At 37.7% G+C, this 21,522-nt stretch overlaps 1 protein-coding gene across 6 annotated transcripts in view; it reads left to right on the top strand.

The window, feature by feature from the left end:
* spag9b (sperm associated antigen 9b) overlaps positions 1-21,522 on the top strand; it is a 64,182-nt gene that overhangs the window by 34,240 nt on the left and 8,420 nt on the right. For 4 of the 6 annotated variants that reach the window (XM_022667877.2, XM_049465169.1, XM_049465172.1 and 1 more), the window contains 13 exons: positions 4,050-4,200; positions 9,671-9,754; positions 11,443-11,653; positions 13,046-13,145; positions 13,307-13,428; positions 15,986-16,043; positions 16,316-16,468; positions 16,606-16,657; positions 17,009-17,139; positions 17,633-17,689; positions 20,090-20,266; positions 21,141-21,270; positions 21,361-21,453. In XM_022667877.2, coding sequence (XP_022523598.2) covers positions 4,050-4,200; positions 9,671-9,754; positions 11,443-11,653; positions 13,046-13,145; positions 13,307-13,428; positions 15,986-16,043; positions 16,316-16,468; positions 16,606-16,657; positions 17,009-17,139; positions 17,633-17,689; positions 20,090-20,266; positions 21,141-21,270; positions 21,361-21,453 — 1,519 coding nt within the window. The remainder of the gene's footprint in view (positions 1-4,049; positions 4,201-9,670; positions 9,755-11,442; positions 11,654-13,045; positions 13,146-13,306; positions 13,429-15,985; positions 16,044-16,315; positions 16,469-16,605; positions 16,658-17,008; positions 17,140-17,632; positions 17,690-20,089; positions 20,267-21,140; positions 21,271-21,360; positions 21,454-21,522) is intronic. The other 2 variants (XM_022667879.2, XM_015607852.3) reach the window with 1 other exon arrangement.

The following is a 21,522-nucleotide window of genomic DNA, read 5'->3' as shown; positions in this document are numbered from 1 at the left end:
AACATTAAATGTCCATTGACTGTTTAAAACATCAGTGTTTACCATAAGAACTAGATCTAGCTTGACAGAAAGTGTACCGTTCCTTATGTGTTGCATTTTATAGTCTCCTAAAACAGGCAAATATTTTTTGTGATTTTTAAGAGATTTCCTCTTTAGACATAATAACAAAGTAACAATTAAGAAAAAAATAGGTTTCTTACAAGTGTTATTGTCAAAGGGTTAAAAAAAAATGTTTTATTAACAACGACTGTGATTTGATCAAGTTTAACTAAATGAAGGTCAATTTATTATTAATACAAACTGCTGTACTCTGTATGGGAGTGGTTTTGAATTGTAGTTTTAAAAAAAACGATGCCACTGATTTGTCTCTCATAATATTGCAACAGATATTATGTATTTTTATTATGTTTATTGAATTGGTTAGTTGTTGTTTTCTGCTTGAATTTCTCTTTCATGTTTTTCATCATTGAGCCTGCATAAATCTTAATCCACTAAAGGAGCTTAGTATGCGGCTGGAACTGTGGATATTAACCTACGTATGTTTCTGTCAGGCTGCAGCAGTGGTTTGATTTTTGTGTGTGAGGTAAGGCCGGGCTCTGCAGAATGTGCAGTCAGCATGTTGTTGGGGTCCAGACAGCAATGAATAGAACTACCACTTCACCACAGCAACCAGTGTGGGGCACTGAATAAAAGCAGCAGTGGAAGTACAGTGCAGAAGGGACAGGTTCTGTACAAAAGCCAGATCCAGCTCTTTCAACACTCAGAGCGACAGTATTTAGTTGTAAGCCTTGCTTTGATATTGTATTGCTGCTGTTATAGAGCTGCCCTGAGGTACTGTACGTTTTATTGTGTTTGAGAAGCACTCCTTTTTTTTTTCTCCCTCCAGAGCTTACAGACCAGTTTATATTTGTTATGCGATTAAGTTGTTGTACAGATTCAACATAAAAAAATCATGAGCAGAAAATCGTATCCAGTTCAAGGTCCAGAAATGTGGTCTGTTTGGTTAATAAGAGAATTTTACTAATAGTTTAAATTTATACACAGAAAGCTATATTTTAATACATCAGGCTTGTATAGATTTTCCTTTAAAAACATCTGACATACATTTTTTTATAGGAAAGAAAAGTACTTTTTTTTTGTCTTGTAATGTAGGGGGTGTTTGTGCAGGTCCTGCTGCACAGTAGAACAGTGCACCACCACACTTTAGTCTGATAAATATTTCTAAAGGATTTTGGCCATCAACAATGAGACAGAAGCCGTTTCTCTGTACAGTGTATACAAAGTTTGGACTAGCATACTTGCCTGTAGAGACTTGGTGAGTTTGACTCGTGAGTATAAATTCCTGAGTATGGGAGGATGGTGCATATGTGAGGACGTCACCCTCTCAGTAGCGGCAAAAGCATTGCTGTGGACACTGGATGAACGAGAACACTAGAGACAGCTAGCTGTCTTTCCTGCTAATGGGATCGAAATAATCTCTAAAAATGTAGAAGAAAGTTTTCACATAGCTGCTTTCATAACAAATTAGAAACATATTTAAAGTCTAAACAACTATATTTTTGCCAAAAAAACCCTAAAACTTTTATTTTGTCACACCGCATTTCTATTTTCAAAAAAATTTAACTATGAGCTTATGAGCTTGGTGTAAATTTTCTCCTATGCCACTGTGCCTATATTGGTGTATTCTGGGATTCCTAATGTAGGAGGAGCAATAACACATGCTTGGCTAGCTGCAAACTTTTGAATGAAACAGTACTTGGGCTGCAAATTTTCAGAGTCCACAAGAACATACAGTGCCTTGTGAAAGTATTCACCCCCCTTTACATTTTTCACATTTTGTTACCTCACAACCTGGAATTCAAAGGGAATATTTGAGGGTCTGCATCATTTAATTTACAGACCATGCATACAACTTTCAACATTTAACATTTTTTTTTATTGTGAAGCAAACAACAAACAGGACAAAATAACTGAAAACATCACTGTGCATAACTATTCACCCCCGTAAGTCAGTACTTTGTAGAGCCACCTTTTGCAGCAATTACAGCTGCAAGTCGCTTTGGATAAGTCTCTATGAGCTTGCCACATCTTGCCACTGGAATTTTTGCCCATTCCTCATGGCAAAACTGCTCCAGCTCCTTCAAGTTAGATGGTTTCCGTTGGTGAACAGCAATCTTCAAATCTGACCACAGATTCTCAATTGGATTAAGGTCTGGGCTTTGACTAGGCCATTCCAATATGTTTACACGTTTCCTCTTGAACCACTCAAGTGTTGCTTTAGCAGTATGCTTTGGGTCATTGTCCTGTTGGAAGGTAAATCTCCGCCCTAGTCTCAAATCACTGACAGACGTAAACAGGTTTTGCTCAAGAATTTCCCTGTATTTAGCACCATCCATCTTCCCCTCGACTCGGACCAGTTTTCCAGTCCCTGCTGCTGAAGAACATCCCCACAGCATGATGTTTCCACCACCATGTTTCACTGTGGGGATGGTGTTCTTGGGGTGATGAGATGTGTTGGGTTTGCGCCAGACATAGCGTTTTCCTTGGTGGCCAAAAAGTTCAATTTTGACCACAGTACCTTCCTCCATACAGTTTGGGAGTCTCCCACATGCCTTTTTGCAAACTCGAAACAAGCCTTCCTATTTTTGCCTGTAAGTAAAGGTTTTTGTCTGGCCACTCTTCCATAAAGCCCAACTCTATGGAGTGTACAGCTTATTGTGGTCATATGAACAGATACTCCAGTCTCTGCTTGGGAACTCTGCAGCTCCTTCAGGGTTACCTTTGGTCTCTGTGCTGCCTCTCTGATTAATGCCCTCCTTGACCGGGCTGAGAGTTTTGGTGGGCAGCCCTCTCTTGGCAGGTTTGTTGTGGTACCATGTTCTTTCCATTTGATGATGATTGATTTGATGGTGCTTCGGGGGATCATCAGAGATTTGGATATTTTTTTATAACCCAACCCTGACTTATACTTCTCTACAACTTTATCCCTGACTTGCTTGGGGAGCTCCTTGGTCTTCATGGTGTTGTTTGGTTAGCTTAATGGTGTTGCAGCCTCTAGGGCCTTTCAGAAAAGGTGTGTATATACTGACATCATGTGACACTTAGATTGCACACAGGTGGCCTTCATTTCACTAAGCATGTGACTTCTGAAGGTAATTGGTTGCACCAGAACTTTTTAGGGGCTTCATAACAAAGGGGGTGAATACATATGCACATGCCAATTTTCAGTTTTTTATTTTCATATTTTCTTTATATACATATATATTTTTTCTCATTTCACTTCTAAAACGTAGACTATTTTGTGCAGATGCATCACATTCAATTCCGATAAAAAAAATACATGCAGGATGTAATGTAGTAAAATAGGGAAATAATCCAAGGGGGTGAATACTTTTGCAAGGCACTGTAAGTAAAGGTATTAATGCAGATTGTTTATAAAGCTTTGTTTGTATCTTGTTTTTAACTTGTTTTTAAGGGTGAAATCCGGCCCCTTAGAATTGGACAACCCCTCAAGAACCTGATAGAGATAAAGCTATAGCAGTGGCGAGCTCAGCAAGTTCAGCAAGCTAGCTGCTGGTTATCTAGTTAACTTTAGGGCATTAGTGCACTATGTTATGAAGAAAATGACCATTAAACTTTGATACTACACATTAAGCTATGGTAATATAGTGGTTTCATAAGTTTTTAAAAAGGAAAATACTCAAATTTGTCGGTTTCTTTGGCCACTTGTGCTGCCATGTTGCCAGTGATTCTCATACCCCTCTGTTTTGAGTGTGCCTCACAAAAATCTTAATTTCAAGGGTCATAAAGCCCCTAACATTTCACCAAAACAGAGGGTTAGGGCTAAATGCTAGTGCCAAAGAGTGAAATGGGATTGAACCAACCTCTGTCCTCTACAGAGTGTTTCATATTGGTTTGAAAGAATGCAAAAAATCAATTTAGCAATATAACCACACACACAAAATAATACTGTGATATATATTTGGAAAGTCTTCGTCATAGCAAATTAATACCCAGCACTTGAATCATTTGTCTCTGTGTGTTGCCAGGAAGGAGCGGCCTGTGTCTCTGGGAATCTTCCAGCTGCCGGGTGCTGATGTAATGACCCCTGACTTGCAGAGGGAGCAAGTGGAGACTCCTGGGACAGATACATGGAGATACAACAACCTCAGTCACCCTCGCTCCAACACCAGCCTTCAGGTGGGCGAAACGCTTATTCTTATGGCGTGGGGTTGTGTTTATCTTTCAGTGTATTATCTTTCTTTATTTATTCACATCAGTCAACCCATCAGTCAGCAACAGCATGAGTCAACATGCCTTGAGGCAGTCTGCTTGAAAGTTGCTTGTTTTAAGGATTTGTAGCTTTCTATGTGTTGTTTTTTTTTTAACTTAGGCTAATTTAGGCTATTTAGTGGTGGAACGTAATCAACATACTGTCCTCCACTTTTGGGAAATCAGAGGGGCTCCCAGGAAAGAGAGCTATGACGGCATGGCTGGTTTGCATTGAGAGAGCTTCCTTTTTCTAAAAGGATCCAGGACAGAGTGTGTGATAAAGGGACTGGGAAGCAGAAGCAGCAGCAGCAGCGTGCCAGCAGAGAGGAAACTTTCTCTGAGGCGGAGGCTGAGCATGCTATGTCCTGCATGCTTAAACAGACAGTGAGAGAGGCTGTGAGAGTAAGAGGGAGACTGTGTTACAGAACAGCTTTTTCACTCCTCCCTCTCTGGAATTTTCTTCCTTTCACAAAAGCTCTGCGCAGCGAGCCCCTCATGAATATTCAATTTAAATAAGTATTTATTTATTGTCATCTTGCTCCTGGGGCACAAGCAAACCTCTTTCTCGCTCTCAAGAGAGAGCTATGTTCCTACTATTTGGGAAGCATTTTGTTCTGCATTTTATTAAGGAGTTGTTATTGTACAACTAAACGATTTATATGTCAGCAGCCCAGTATTTCTGTTAATGATATTTTATTTGAATTTGCCCTGTAGATATGTGTGCAATAGGGGTCAAGCTGGTGCATACTGTTTAAATGGTGTGACCTGTATAGATGCTGTATGCATTCAGTAAAAAACAAACAAACAAACATCTGCAGTGCAGTTCCAGAACAGGAATAAGATTTTAATCACAAAAACTATTTGCCTATTATCCAAATAGATATTTTAGTTGTTTCTGTTCTATATAACACAACTTACAGCAAGACAGTCTTTTTTTTTTTTTTTTAATCCAAGTAATAAACATGATCAGTTTTTAAAGACTTGGTGTAATTGGCAATAAATGGTTCGTTATTGAAAAGTTTAGCTTTTTTTTATTCAGCTCTTTTACAAACCAGTTATTCAGTTAGATGGCTTTAGTATTAATGCAGACACTAGTAAAAGCCTTTCTTAGATTTCTATTTTGTTCCATTTAGATCCTTTTAAGTAGCTGAATACCCTCAATGATTTGAGCGGAGGGCTCCTGACTGATTCAGACACTAACAGATGCATTATCAGTAGCTCAGAGCCTTCAATAGTCTGACCTTGGAGATACTATTGGTGTATAAGAAACTGGTGTAGGGAAGAGATCATTTTTCAGCCCCTATAAGCAAAACCATTGCAATAAAGCTTACAGTCGCAGATGGAGAACTCTGTTATTGATCGCTTAGGTGACAATGCTTCTCTCTCTCTGATCCTGTGCTGCTGTATGACCTGAACGAGATTGCTCTTACTGAGGATTTATTTAACTTTATTTCATTTAATACTCAATAAATGTTATGTATTTTGCCAAAGGAGTGGCTAAGAACAGTAGGTCTCCTTTTGTTTGAGGTGTAAAATAATGTACTACTAAAATAATATTAAACTAAGTTGGGGGCATCTGGTAACCTAATTCAACCTTTAGAAAAGCTAAATGCAGCTCAGTATGTTTTAAGGGCACAGTGGTTTAAGACAAATGAAAGAAATTAATTTATTAACGCCCACACTTAAAAATGTTATTGAAACTATACAAAAACAGAATGACAATCAGCTTAGACTATCAAATAGATTGATGGGCTAATCAATCAATTAATTAATTGATTAATTGCTTCTTTGGATCTTTGGTTTGGAAATAACCTGTGTTTAAGCAAAAACCTATGATGTGTAAATCTCATACAGGTAGAGATGTTTCACTCAGAACAGTTGTTTGTTTTGTATTAAAATATTATATTAATAGTTATTCATAAACAGAATCAACAGAAATGTCCATACTACTCTGGGATGCAAATAGGCCTTATTGTTCAATAAATTAACATTACCTTAGTCATTTTAATAATTGTGATATTGTACATTGTGTTTGCATTTACAAAATGCACTTACATATATTGTGACTGTGGACGTGGCCACTGTGACCCGGTAGTGCGGAAGCTCAAAAAGACACCGACACAGGAAGTGAATGAACTCAAAACCTGTCTTTTATTAGGAAAAATGCCTTCCATCAACACCCAAAACAAACTTATAGTAATGGCCAAGTGCGGCTCTGGTCGCTTAACTTTAATGTCTCTTAGGTTCGTGTTGCCTCAGCCTGTCTCTCACCATGAGGCAGGGTCTTTATGCCAGTCCAATGCGGGGCAGCTGGGACAGATCGGGGATGCATATCATGGTGTTGGGTGGACCCACGGTTCCCCTGCCTCCTCACTTCACTGTGTGTGTGTTATCGCAATAATTTCTGGGACAACATATTGTTCACAAAAAAGTGTTATTGTGACAGGCCTAGATTTTAGCAGGGAATTAGCGCAACGCAAATCTGATCTGATCAGGACTAAATCATATGTATGACAAGTTAATGCAATGGCTCACATTGAGAAATGCAGTGTGGTGTAAGTAGATGTATGCCAGTGGGTGCACCAGGCTTTTCAGTCAAGTTGTGTAGCACGAGTTTGTCAGATAAAACCTCTCTGCTCTAAATGAATAAATAATAAAGCGTTAAGTTACCACTTATTGCATAAAAAACAATCTTTTCCGTATAAACAGTTTGTTGCTTTTAATTGGCAGTGAGGGTTCATCTATAATTCATATTCTGTGGATGCATCCATAATTTATATAGTCTGTTTAAATTAGCGTCCTTTTAGTGATTGTGTTCGGTTGCTTTAATCCCCATGGCGAAGCATCCCAAATTCACCAGCACAAAGGAGTGTTGATGGTTTTCGGGCCTCCAGCAGACTCCCACCGAGGACATACACAGGCTGTGCTTTGTGCCCTCTATGACTCGACATTTCTCTCAGATTTACAGTCTCCACTACCGTCTGTTTATCTCTCCCTGGCACCCTGGCTATGAAATGAAGAAAAGTAGGCCACGATGCAATGTTTTCAGGCTTTCCCCAGGTTGGTTGGCAAAATAACTGGCAGTCTGAGAGTGGTGGGCTGATGCTGCCATGGCAACAAAGGAAAGGGTTTGATATGATGGCATGCTGTAAAACAAGAGACAAGAAGGTAGCCTTTGCAGAATTTTGCGATATATGAATGAGTCATTATATATTCTATTTTGTTCTGTAAGCGTCCTAATAGATTACATATATACTTTAGATGTATATATCTGAAGAATTGATTATGAATAAACAAATACAAGAATGTGTCAAACTAACATAATAATAACGTAAAGACTTAAAGTTGCTACCCAGATACCCCTCTTAAGAGTACTGTAGAGCTAGCACAGTAGGAGTTGCAAACACCACAAACAACACTCATGAGATCCACAGTACAACTTTGCGTAAGAATTTATAAACTCTCTCAGATGGTTCTTGGACTTTTACTTGATTGATCATACTGAAAGATGATCTGTAAATAAGTTCAGCCTCAAAAACACTGATTGGTTCATCTGTGGAAATAATAAGTCTATTTGTTATGCAATCAGAACAGTGGGCTTTTAAGACTATGTGGCATGAATCAATGTCTGACACAAATATTTTCATGTAAATCATTCATTTAAAATCAATACTGTGTTTTTGACTGTCAATACAGTATTGCAAAACATGATATGATATACTTTGAAGTATAAATGTCTTAAACATCTGCATTAAACCCTTGTGTAACACACTTACATGCTTCATTTAACAAATATTTTTATTTATTTAAATTTGTATGTTTTTTTAACATGTATCACCTACATTATTGCTTATTCTGAGTACCACAGAGATACTTGTGTGCACAGCCCTCCCTCCACAGCTGTTTCCAGCAAGGTGACTCCATAATCCCTCTCAGGATTAATTGTTGTTCCATAGCAAATTGATTTTAATAAGAGCTCATGATCTTTTTATAGATCATAGGCACCTGTGGAATATTGTTTGAAAAGTGGTATGAATAAAACATCTCTGTTGTAGGTGTCTGAAGGGCAGAATGCTCTTCTGCTGCACCTTATAAAACACTTTTCCATAATTTATGAACCCCAGCTAAAAATATACTCCAACCTGTCCTCTCTCTAAAGCACATGCAGCTCAGGATTGCTTCATATTCACATTCTGTAAAGGCTTGAGTGACAGCTGCTGTTTTCTTCATGGTGTACAAGCGTAAAGGCTGAGCTTGGCGTAGTGATGAGCTCCTTTCAAACAGTGAAGATGCTGTTGATTTGCAATGCTTGAACAAGCACTTAGCCTAAGGTAGCCCAAAAGGCTAATAAAAAATTAGATGGTCTCCTGAAATAGACCAATAAAAAAACATTTCAGTAAATATTGCAAATCTAGCGTAGGATACACAAGGATTAAAATAACAGAGAGCAAGGAGATAAACATCCTTAAGCTAAATTAGCATACTGACCGTGTCACCCAGCCTAAAGTGCTGCCACTATGAGCAGGATGAGCTGGTTGCAGGTTCGAACCCCCGCTCATGCAGCTTTGCCATCAAGCTGCCGGCGCTCAGAGGGAGCAAAATTGGCCCTGCTCCCTCCGGGTGGGTAGATGGCGCTCTCTCACCACATCACTCCTATGGTGATGTCTGCAGCACAGGGACAGAGCCGAGCCGCTGCGCTGTCCTCCGACATTGCTCGGCAATGCTGCATCAGCAGCAGCTCAAAAAGAAGCGGTGGCTGACTTCACATGTATCGGAGGAAGCATGTGCTAGTCTTCACCCTCCTGGTGTGTTGGGGCATTACTAGTGATAGGGGTAGTCCTAATGAGTGGGTTGGGGCCGTGTAAATTGGGGAGAAAATGGGGAAAAATTACAAATAAAATTCAAAAAAAAAAAAAAAAAAAGAAAGTTGTTGATCAGTATCTGTAAATCTTTATTTTTCCATGTTTGACTACATGATAAGGGGAACCCATAGAAATGTTTTGAAATTAGAAAATGTTTCTTTCTTTTGTAAAGTTGCTTCTCTAATGATTATGGATTGGTCTCCCCAGACAGGGGTTAAGCCTAGTCCTGGACTATACAGTGGTGTGAATGGAGATTCTTCTTTGAAAGAAGATATGTAGTTTATGACTAGGCTTAATCCCTGTCCAGGAAACCAACCCTAAAGAAATTTTTGTGTGAAGGTGGCCAGATAAGTATGAGTATATACCCATATCTGGGTCTAAGAAACCAGCACATATGAGTACAATGTGACATTTACTTTTGAGAACAAAGCTGTCTGTCTACCGTATATATCCCACAATCCTCCTGGCTGGGTGTTTTTTTTTAAGCACTAAAGCAGGTTTTCAGTGCAGCTCACTGTCCCTCTTTCTCTGAGCAGCTGGAGGCGGAAGGTCCCTTCAGGAGAGGGGAGGGTAAGAGTGAACGGGACACTTTGGATTTCCTCTGGACAGATGTTATTGAGGTAGTCCTGCCTGTTAGCCTCACCGTGGTCATCGTGCTAGCAGCAGTAGTGCAGTGTATTGTGTGCTGTTTCAGCTTTTCACCAACTGACTGTTTTCTTACAACCTACTTTTCTGTGTTTATATAGGGCTGCTTGCAATTGTTCACTTGGGAAGTAAAATATATTGTCTTATGCAAAAATGTAGGCACCCCTGATCAAGTTAGTATGTGTATGTAAACGCTTGCCCTTGAAAGGGACACACTTCTGCGTGTTCTGAATTATAATTACTTTTGTTACATATAAAACAACAGTAAATGTTGTAATAAGTTTGTTCCTTTTTTTTCTAGATTTTCTTACTTGCAATTAAAATAATTGTGGCATTTTAATCAGGGGCATGCTCATTTTTGCATATGACTGTAAAAGTCCAGTCACAATATTATAACCAATTCCTTGTTTTTACACTCTCTTACTATTTTGTCAGCCAGCCCCACTGGCCATATATGAGCAGTTTCTTTGCATACTTAATTATTACCCTCTTTTCCCCTGTTAATAGTACTGCAGTAACATTTACATAGTGGTTCTGTGTGTGTGTGTATAAGTATATCAGACAAAGCAGGGCTGTTGGAGTTTTTAAACACTGTATCCACTCACTGTTCACTATGTTAACAACTGTAACTAGGTCCTGCACCTGGTAGCTCATCAATTGCTGCAGATTTTGTGATTACCATCCTCTAGTCCTTTATCAGTGGTCACAGAATGCAGCCCACTCTGTGCTGTTGGCTATTCTCAGTGTTTAAAAACTCCAGCAGCACTGCTGTGTCAGATTCACTTGTGCCAGCAAAGCACACACTCCTGCTTAATAAAGAACAGGATAAAAGGAGGATAATAATGTATGCAGAGAAACAGATGGATGACCGTCTTCAATGGTAGAACTACTAACTTCTGTTATATGGTCATGAGAGCTGAAAAAATGGACAGTGAACGTGTAGAAACAGGAATGTTGTCATGGGATTCTAACTGGACTTCGTACATTAATAATCTTTAGGTTAACATTTGGTTGCATTCAGCATCTGTGTGCTTAATTTCTTTGCATGTTACTGTAGAATAAGGCTTAATTATTACTGATTGCAGCACCAAACCAAGACCATCACAACATGAATTAGCTTCTGTTTTTTTTAATAATGTTTTTTTTATAATTAATTTTATCAATGGTTATCCCTGTGTATGGTTTGGTGTTGTTTATCATATATACCCACAAATAGCCTATCTGTACCTTTTCTTAGTTATCTATGCCAGCTCTGCTTTCTCTGCTGTGCTGTATAGATGCTCTAGGTAAGAGTTTGTGTGGCATTTAAAGGTTTTCCTGTTTGTGTGTGCTGCGTTTGTTTGAACGTAGGCTAATAGTTTAAATATGTCTAGCTTTTATAGACCATATGTGCAAATATTTCTGAACTGCACACTGATCCAAGTCAAGTGTGTGTAAAGACAGCCGGACATTAACTGCTCGGTTGTATAAACCGTGGGTGAAGGGTTTCTGGATTTAAACCATGTTTTGGCTTTTTAAGTGATAAATAATGCAGGCCTTGATAGATGCATATCCCAAATTAGCACTTGTGTACTTACGCCTTCTGTGGAATAGGCTGTGTTAGGACATTTTTGAATGTCAGTATGAATAGCTGTTTTTCTAACTCTGTGATCTCCTGTTTCAGGATGAACTCTCAGATGCTAGCCAAGGAGGCTCCAAATCTGTTACACCCATGTCCACGGCAACCTCAGATGTCGCCATGGCATCAGTAGACACGCCTCAAACCGAGGAGGCAGAGGGACTGAACAGGAACCTTAACTCTAGCAGCAAGAAGCCAGACAGCAACAAAAACATTAAAGTACAGAATGCCACAGCAACAGATCCCAGCGCTAAAGGTGAGACCTACTTTCAGACAGGTGTAATAAATTGTCCAGAGAATTTCTTCACATTAGAAAGACTGGAATTAAAGAAATAAAATTACAGTAGACAGATATCGTCAGCTAATAATCATGTTAAGACTTCTGGCCATTTCCAGCTTCATATACAGCTCTGGAAAAAAATAAAAGACCACTTAAAAATGATGAGTTTCTTTGATTTGACCAAATTTGAACTGCTATCAAACCAAGCTGAACTGCTTAAATCTTTGCACCAGGAGTGGCATAAAGTTATCCAAAAGCATGGAGGAGAACATGCTAAGATGCCTGAAAACTGTGATTAAAAACCAGGGTTATTCCACCAGATATTGATTTCTGAACGCCTAAAACTTTATGAACATGAACTTGTTTTCTTTTCATTATTGGAGGTCTAAAAGCTCTGCATCAGTGCAAACGTGCAAAGTGCAGATATCAGACAATTTAACAGACAGGACTGTGCAGTACAGAATCTTGAGGCTTGAGCATTAAGATTGTAACACCAGAAACACAACTTTTGTTTCACATTTTTTATTTCTGTAATGTCAAAAATGCATATATTTACCTTACATTTACTGGATAGACACATTTATTGATTCTGTTGATGATTCTATTTATTTTAGTGTGGTGTTATACCTGTACACAGCACTTTAGATCACAAACTAAAATTAAGTCAACAGCAATAATAATAAAAGGAAAACAAAGCTTTTATAGAGAATAAATGTGTGCGTTATGTAAAAACACAGCACTGGAGCACTTTTTATTGTTCTTTAAATGCACCTGTCTTTCCAGGAACACAAAGCACCCCTCTCTATGATCTAATGTTTCTGAGTGACAATATTTAATTTTTTTCTGTCTGATTATTTGTTTTTTGTAATCAGTTATTGTGCATTTGTCAGTCACTAGCTGTGTTAGCTAGTTAGCATTAAGCATCGAGCGTAAGAAAGTAAGGGGTAGAGAAACAGCGCACTGGAAAGATGAGGGTAGAGTAGTAGGTGCTTGAGAACATGAAGATTGTTGAGAAGATGGTGGACATTAAGAAGATGAAGGTGGAGTTAAACGCAGATTGGGTTGGATGGGGAGGGTCTTGTATGAGGAGGGTTTTGTAGAGTAAGTGACCGAAGATTAGTGTTAACACAGACAAGGGAGGTGAAAATGTACTAATTCACATTTAAACCAGTTATTTACAGATGTGTTCCTGATATGCTGACCTGAGTTATGTACTGAAATAATGTAATTCACATCTCTACCATGTAATCACACTGACAGCAACTCCCAAATAAAATAAAACTCCCAATAAATGTTTGCAGCTGAAAATGTGTAACACCAGCCCTAATGTAGTACCTTGTGTGTGTGTGTGTGTGTGTGTGTGAACAGACAGTGGAGTAGAGGAAAACGCTGAGAGGTCTGAAGTGCAGGCGATTATTGAGTCGACCCCTGAACTTGACATGGACCTGAGTGGCATCAAAGGCTCCAGGTAGCCCCTTACTAATACTGTCTCTTATGTTACGTTCACCATCTTATCAGCAGCCTGATGTAATTACTCAGCTGTTGTTGAGCATGAATGTTTTTTGACCTGAGCACTCTCCCTCTCAGCACTCAGTCTGTATCTGTCTCTTGCTGCTTCTTCTTCTTCAGCACTCCTACTAAAGGGATTGAGAACATGGCTTTTGACCGCAACACTGACTCCCTGTTTGAGGAGCTCTCCTCAGCAGGCACTGACCTCATAGGGGACGTGGATGAGGGGGCTGACCTACTGGGTAAGTAATGGTGTACATTATCTTGTGTATGTTCTTGGCCTTGAGTTAGATATATGTGGTCTTATGTTGATCGTCTAATGGACAGAGAACTTTAACACTATGTAGAGCTTGTTTTTTCACACTCACACATCTCATTTTCCCTTTAAAAACATCCATTGAAGGGTTCTTCAAGAAACTGTGGCATTGTTCCAGTGATATTTGATGTTGAGTGCAGCCAATGCTTTCATTCCCCTTCCCACTGCTGTGAATAGTTAAGTGTGTGGAACATAAACTAATTTCTAGAAAGACATTCTAAAGACATTTAGCATAATATTTTCAACAATTTAAGAAATTTGGTCTTAAGTGAAAGAGGCATGTTGTTTTTTTTTTGTTACAGTTTTAGAGTGAATGATGAGAGAGAAGAATTAATTACAAATGTTTAAACACCGTAAGAGATTTAAGCATAAATACATTTGTTTTATTATACAAATAAAACGGTCCCAGACTTTAATTAGCTTGTTAATGCTGTGATCTGTTTACATAAAAACTTAACTTATTTAGGCACTTATGAAATCTGTTTTATTTTTGGCAAATTACATTTATTTTGTTCTTTTATTTTTTCCCTCACATTTTGGATTTGTAAATTGGGTGGTTTAAAATTAAATTATTTACATTTATCTAAATTAAATGAATTTAATTACATTCATCAAAGTATTTTAAACTCTACAGTTCAATTGAATTTTATCCAGAGAGCAAATAAATGAATTAATAACTGACATAGACTAACTTATCATATCTGCACCTTTATTTACCTAAAAATTACAAAACACTTCTAGAAGACATGCCAGAGGTTAATTTAGAAGATTATAGGCTACTCAAATCCGTCTTAAATAGTAACTACAGTCATAGACATGTTTTACATTAATAGCTGAAAACTCTGTTGCTGTGTAAAAATCATATACCTGACCTGTTTAAATTGCTTAAAATCAATTTTAAACATTTGTAAATATTAGCAAAATTTAGAAGTTTTATTTTAATCAATATAGTAATTGTTCTTTTTTTTTGTAAACATCTTTTCATTTATATTTTCTGAGCTGGTGCTTTTATTTTGAAGCCAAATAACGGCGGATTAGCCTATCTGCTAACTAGCGATGCTAGCTGTTTTCTGAGCTGAATTAATGGCTGGTGTTTGATAACAGATGGATGGTGTCGTGTTAGTTAGATTAGTAGGTCCTGTGGTTTTATATAATATGTGGATTATGGCTTTAATTCACTCCAGTCTTTAGTTATTGACCTCAGAACACCGGAATGCAGCTAGCGGCTCAATGCTAGCTAACAGCCGAACGCAGCAGTAAGGATTGGAGGGTGTTAGCTTGAATGCAAACTGTTTCTTGGGTGCATTAATCACTGTTTAATGTCAATGGTGTTACTGTGCTGTTTAGATATGGTAAGTTCTGCTGGTTTAATATGATATGTATGATGTCTGTACATTACTCTGCATTTCAGTTACGAAATGCTTTTTTAGATTGTCTAATTCGGTTTATATCTTAAGTTCGCTTAATTCCTGTTCCTCTCAGCATCTTAAGTGCCCTATGAAAATTATACATCACACATTTACTAGCTGTGATAATTAAAACCTACACACTTACCAACAGTGTGACTTGCAAACAAAGCAAAAAAATTAACAAATAAACTGTTGTATTGCACTACTTTACACTAACGACTACATTATGACATTATGCTCCTAATTGCTTAATTCTAAGTAGGTGTCGCTATCAGCGAGGATAAAAAAAAACCTATACTTGTGTTCGGTTGTAATTTTGTAAATCTGTTAGCAAATAATCTAGCTTGTTTCAATATATAAGATATATAAGATCCACCATTACAATTAGACAGTTTCTTTAGATAAAAATGACTTAAACAAGTTGAATGTGTCTCAAAACATAAAAAAAAAAGATGTAATGTACATTAAATAAATTATTATAAGAGCCATGCTATCATTTTGTGAACAGAAAACCAATTGTACAGTAGTGTCCAAATAGGCTACTTTTTGCCCTCCAGCCCTTTCAATCCATCTGTCACTAATGTGGGTCTTCCAGTGCTTCTAACCATTTTCTCTCTCTGCATGTCCGCTTTCCTTCATATTTTTGGCCTTTTCTGTTCCCCAGATGAGTATTCTGGTGTGTATGCTTTCACTGATTAATTTTTCCTTCCAAATCATTTCACGTCTTCATACCTTAATCAGAATTATTTTTAAACTGTCCTTTTCATCTGTTCTTTTTCTGTCTGCTTGCTTTGCCCTGCATGCCAAATTTAGATCTTAATTTCTTTGGTAAGGAACCTTTTTGGTTATTTTTGGTTAGATTCAGTTTTCTTCTGTATGATGGACTTTGGTCTGTTATCTTACCTGTATACAGTGTGTACATGCCAGCCTATGTCATATCTTAAATTCTGTAAATGCGGAACTCTGGTTTGTGTCGCACATTAGAAAGTTAGTGTTTATTGTGTTCCTTTCGGATTTAGCATAAACAAGTTCTAAATAACTGAACTAAACTGAAGATGTGTTGCTTTAACACAGGTATGGGTCGTGAAGTAGAGCACCTCATCCAGGAGAACACCCAACTTCTAGAGACAAAGTAAGTTATTTAATATACAGTAGCCTTCATTCAGTATGTTTTGCATAGAGATAAATACCCTATGTCCAAATGTTTGTCATTGGCAGAAATGCAGTGTTTAAAACTGATTTCAAATCACACACTATATGATCCGATGTCCCAATATTTTTGTCCATCTACTGTAGGTTCAGCATGCTAGTGTATGCTGCCATCTACTGTGATTGTATGGAATGGCAGCAGTAAAAAAGGATAGGAAACAGTGGCTTGTGTGTGTGTGTGTGTGTTCTCTGCAGGAACGCTCTAAACGTGGTAAAGAATGACCTGATTGGTCGTGTGGATGAACTGACCTGTGAGAAGGATGTTCTGCAGGGTGAGATGGAAGTCATCAGACAGGCCAAAGACAAACTGGAGGAGAAGAATAAGGAGCTGGAGGAGGAGATCAAGAGGTAAAAGGATGTTCTTAAGGACCAAACATTAGATTCTGGACATACTCATCTCCACAGTTCAGAGTCACTAAAATGCAAACATTGAGCTTCAGGCTTTGCACAATGAGGTGTAATTCTGTGGTCTTTTCTTTTAACAGAGTTCGGGCAGAGTTGGAAACAACAAAACTAAAAGTAAAAGAGGACGATGAAGTAAGTGTAGTGGGTTCCATTTACAGGCATTTACATATTTGTATTTTACAGTGATGTTCAAACATGCAGAGTCTTAATGTTTACAAAGTACATATAAAATGTGTGTGTGTGTGTGTGTGTGTGAACACTCACCTCTTGTGAGGTATTATCTTGAGTATGTTTTACCAGTGGCCATGACAAGACGAGTTGAATTATTAGGATTTGAGTGAGGTTCAGATGGATAGTGTTCTCTAGCTTCTGTGGAACAGTAAAATCATGATACTGTATGTGGCATGTCTGTGTCTATGATGATGTGGTGATCAGATTCTTGAAGTTCTATGCAGTCAATCCTATATTGCTGTCTTTTTGCAGAGCGATGTTCCCACAGCCCAGCGGAAGCGGTTCACACGGGTGGAGATGGCCCGGGTTCTTATGGAGAGGAATCAGTACAAGGAGAGGCTGATGGAGCTGCAGGAGGCCGTTAGGTGGACAGAAATGATTCGGTGAGTGATGGTCTAGAGTCTGCATTCGCTCTATGAAGGTTTGTCACAGACCTCCCTTCAATGTCTACAGGAACATCAGTACTTACAGAACACTGTGAATCATTAAAAAAAACACTGCATTAATAACATTTAACCAGTTGTAGACTTTTTTTTGCACAACAGCCAGTGGATAGTACCTGTATAGATTGCATAGTAAAAACAAAAATTGTTGTGTTCCAGTTTGCCACATTGCTTAAGTGAAGTGTGATTTGTATTTGTGTGAACTTTTGCTCAGTCCACCTGTAGTATAATGTAGCATACAGAGTGTAATATGCAGGGTGTCTTAAAAGTAAGGAAACGCACCTTGTACACAGCTTGTATCTAATCTTGGATCAGTGTCTGGTATTATATTTATTATTTTATATTTTAGACACTCTATTGTTAGACCCCCTGTATAATGAAGTAGGTTGTTTGTGATTATTATAATTATTATAATTGAACCTTTCTCATACAGGGCGTCGAGGGAGAATCCAACTCTGACAGAAAAGAAAAAATCCAGTATCTGGCAGTTGTAAGTTCTTTCTTTCTTTCTCTCCCTCCTTCACCCTGGCTTTCACTTTCTTGCTCACATTCTCTTGCTACATGTTCTATCACAATGATTTGCACTTTTTTTGCTTTTACTTTAGCTTTAGTTCTTTAACTCTAGCTCTCACATGATCTCTCTCTCACTCTCATGTATGAACCCTCGCTCTTTCTCTAGCACAGGCTCCCTTTTAATTTAACTCTTGCACCCTTGTTCTATCTTTTTTTCTCTCTCTCTCTCTCTGTCTCTCTCTTACACACACACACACCTCTTCCAATAGTAATTGAAGTATGTTACTACTAAACCATGTGTCGTTTGGCATTTATTCACTGTTTCTCCCTCTCCTTTTCATTTCTTTTTATTTGTTTTTCATCCAGGATGTAGGTAAATCTTTGAAATGCTAGTAAATCCATTCTTGCACTTGGTCTGGTCCTTGGATTTGGGAATGGTTTTTCCTTTTAAACTTTTTACAAGAAGAATTTACAGCCAAACTAATGAATTACATAAAAGTTAATTAGAACAAAATTTGAAGTCTAGTGTTGAGCAGGACGCTCACTTTTATTGCACAAGACTATTCCCCCCCCTTTTTGCTCTTGATATGAAAACCCAGCCAGTTTAGCACAACACGCCATTCCCAGGTCTTGGGATTTATGTGAATGTTCTGCCTATGGTGTGATTGGATTGGGTTGAATATTTGGCATTTTGCATACTTAAAATTCCTCTACTCTCCTGTTGTTTGCCCCTTTCATGTGCTTTTTATCCTGCCTCCTGTTGTCCTCTATGTTTGCAGAAGGTGTGTGGGTGGGTGGGATAGCTGTTTGTGTTGAGTGCAGACTTAAGAAGATGTTTTAGGCTTAAACAAAGATTTCTGTGGGTCTTTTAAAGACTACGGACTTGCTGTGCACTGTGTGATTTTGGACAGTTGTTAAGTGCTTGTTTGCATGCACAATGTCTGAGTGTAGATTTTTTTGCACACAGTATGTGTTAGCATTGTTTAATATCTAAATAGTTCAGCAGATTTAAGCACTATTTGGGCAGATGTAACTATTTGTTTTAACTGGGGAGGTGGGAAAATGTAATTACTACTGGACATCTTTATTAATTTTAGTCCAGTCCAAATGCAGCATGTCAGTCCTTTTTTCTAGACTCCACGCTCCCTCTTCAGTAAAGATTACACCACCTTTTATCTTCTGTAAAATATGTTGTAATCATAACACTAGATTTGGCTAATATTTCTTTAAGCCTGCTGGAAAAAGGAAAAAACTTAACAAGTTTGTTTTGGATGGTACAGGTAGCTTGGGCTGTTCAAATCTTTGGCAAATCTCAGGATTATTCATCATTCCTACATATTTACACACATACAACACAAATCCAGAAGACAAACCAATGAACCCCTCCGAGACATAACGTTACTGGTAGCTTTGGTCAAATCATTGTGTAGCATTTTTTATGTAGCTGCTAATATTAAAACTACATTTCTTTATTACTATAAGAGGGCTATAATATAGGGGGCTATATGTGGTTATCAACACATCCTTTTTTTTGTAAAACTCACAGCAGTGTGTAAATTGAGTAGCCGCTCACATTTCCCATCTTTTTGTGTGAAAACAGTTAAATATTTTATATGAAAATACATTACTCTCCCAAGTAGAACTAATCCTGTTCAGACAGGGCTTTAGATTAAGTCCCCTGCTTAAAAAATGTATACGTCTAACTATTAATAGGTTGTGTATTAGCTAGAACGATACACATCATGATCAGGGCTTTTGATTCAATATATTGCTATATGCGATACTGTAAGGGTGATTGTTTCAATCTATTTTTGTTATACTATTATATTGTAATGTTATAGAGTATGATAAAACATTATTGTATTTATAAAAAAAAGAAAACTTAATATTTTACCTAATCAGAAAAATGGGATCTTACAACAGAGTTCAACACTGCTATCTGGTATCAAGTTTTAACACAACACCTCTGACACCAATCTTAACATGTAAACTAATAATTAAAGATCAATACAATGCTTCTGAAAGTTGATACAGTATTGCAAACGAAAACATTGCAATATAATAAAATATAAAAATGTAAAAGGATATTGATATCATCTTGCACGCAAGTTCACACTAAACATATAAACAGCAGCATATTCCTAACAGGTTGTCTGCAGGGTTAGTTTGGTGGTGTTGATTTAACATGCTGAGAAACTGATTGGTTGCTGTTGCAAAGCAGGGTGGGGGCATGCCCTATGTTTGGGAAGTTATCCTTGGACCCCTAACTGTTGACCTATGACCTCTAACACTGCTCCTGCTACTGCTTGTCTGTATATCAGTCTTTCTGTCGTCTCTTCCCCCTCTCCCCACTTCCCTTCCACCTTCCCCTACCCAGTTTCAGCAGGCTCTTCAGCTCCTCCTCCAGCGCCACAGGCAAAAAGCCTGAGGCTCCCGTTAACGTTAAGTACAACGCCCCCACCTCACACATCGTGCCCTCCGTGAAGAAGAGGAGCAGCACCCTCGCCCAGCTGCCCAGCGACAAGTCCAAAGCTTTTGACTTCCTCAACGAGGAGTAAGTGACTTCTGTATGACTGGGATTCACCAGACAGGTTACAATGCTTTTTAGATGCAGAGAACCACACAGACCTGGCTTCTCTCTCCCTCATTTACTCACTCAAGAGGCTTACGGTTCTTTAGCAAACTAAAAAGTCTCCACAGGGTTGTGCTGTTAGCATTAAAATAGTCTCTGAGCAATAAGCTCTCAGGTATTTTTTGCTTTTGTATATTAAGCAGGTTGAAAATTATACACCAGGTTTACTATGTGTATATACTATATCTGGTCACTCTCCTGTTAGGGTACATATTATTATAATATTTTTTATTTAAGTTGGGTTTACATTGGCTGAGGGAGTGAGAGCCACAGAAACATATTTGTAAAGGTAAAACAATAAAAAAAATATATATATATAAAAAAAGTAAAATGTGATGATGATAATAATAATAATAATAATCTGTAAAATGGAATAAATAAATATAATAGTAAAGTAAAAACTTTAAGATTTTAAATTAAGATAGTTAAAACAAAGATTCCAAAGTAAAATTAAAGTAATAGAAAACAAAAAGAATAGACAGACTAAAAAATATTTAGGAAATAAACCATAATAAAAGATGATAATAATAATAATAATAATACTATGTAAAATTGGAATAAAAAAATATTAAAGTGAAAACAAACAATAAAAGATTATAAAACAATAATCAGTAATTTGTAACAGAAATAAAATATTTTTTAACCCAAGGAGAAAGGAGTGAGTAAAGCTTTAGAGTACATTTTTCTAGCTTACTGGTGAAATTTATCTAAAAGTAAAAACTATGTATATAATGTGTGTGTGTTTAGTGTGTGTATATTTAACATGTGTGTATATATTTAATGTGTGTTTCTGCAGGCCGGAAGTGGACAGTATTATATCCCGTAGGGAGCAGAAGAGAGCTCAGTACAGGCAGGTGAAGGCTCATGTTCAGAAGGAGGATGGCAGGGTACAGGCTTATGGCTGGAGTCTGCCTCAGAAATACAAGGTATAGACAGCTCTTATAGCTTTTTAATGTTTGTAAAGCAGCACAGGCATGATTGTTCAGTGAGCTGAAACTGAGTCTCTCTATTAAAAGGCTTCAAATGGAGCTCAGGCAGACAGTAAGATGAAGAATTTACCAGTGCCTGTGTACCTCAGACCTTTAGATGAGAAAGATACTTCTATGAAGGTAAAAGAAAATAATGTTTAATTTGCAGCTCATCAGTCTTACCAGCTTTTTGTAAGATGATTGGTTTAA

The sequence above is a fragment of the Astyanax mexicanus genome, chromosome 15, assembly GCF_023375975.1.
Source record: "Astyanax mexicanus isolate ESR-SI-001 chromosome 15, AstMex3_surface, whole genome shotgun sequence".
In the NCBI taxonomy this organism is placed as follows: domain Eukaryota; kingdom Metazoa; phylum Chordata; class Actinopteri; order Characiformes; family Acestrorhamphidae; genus Astyanax; species Astyanax mexicanus.
This window is presented reverse-complemented; position numbering and strand designations above follow the sequence as displayed.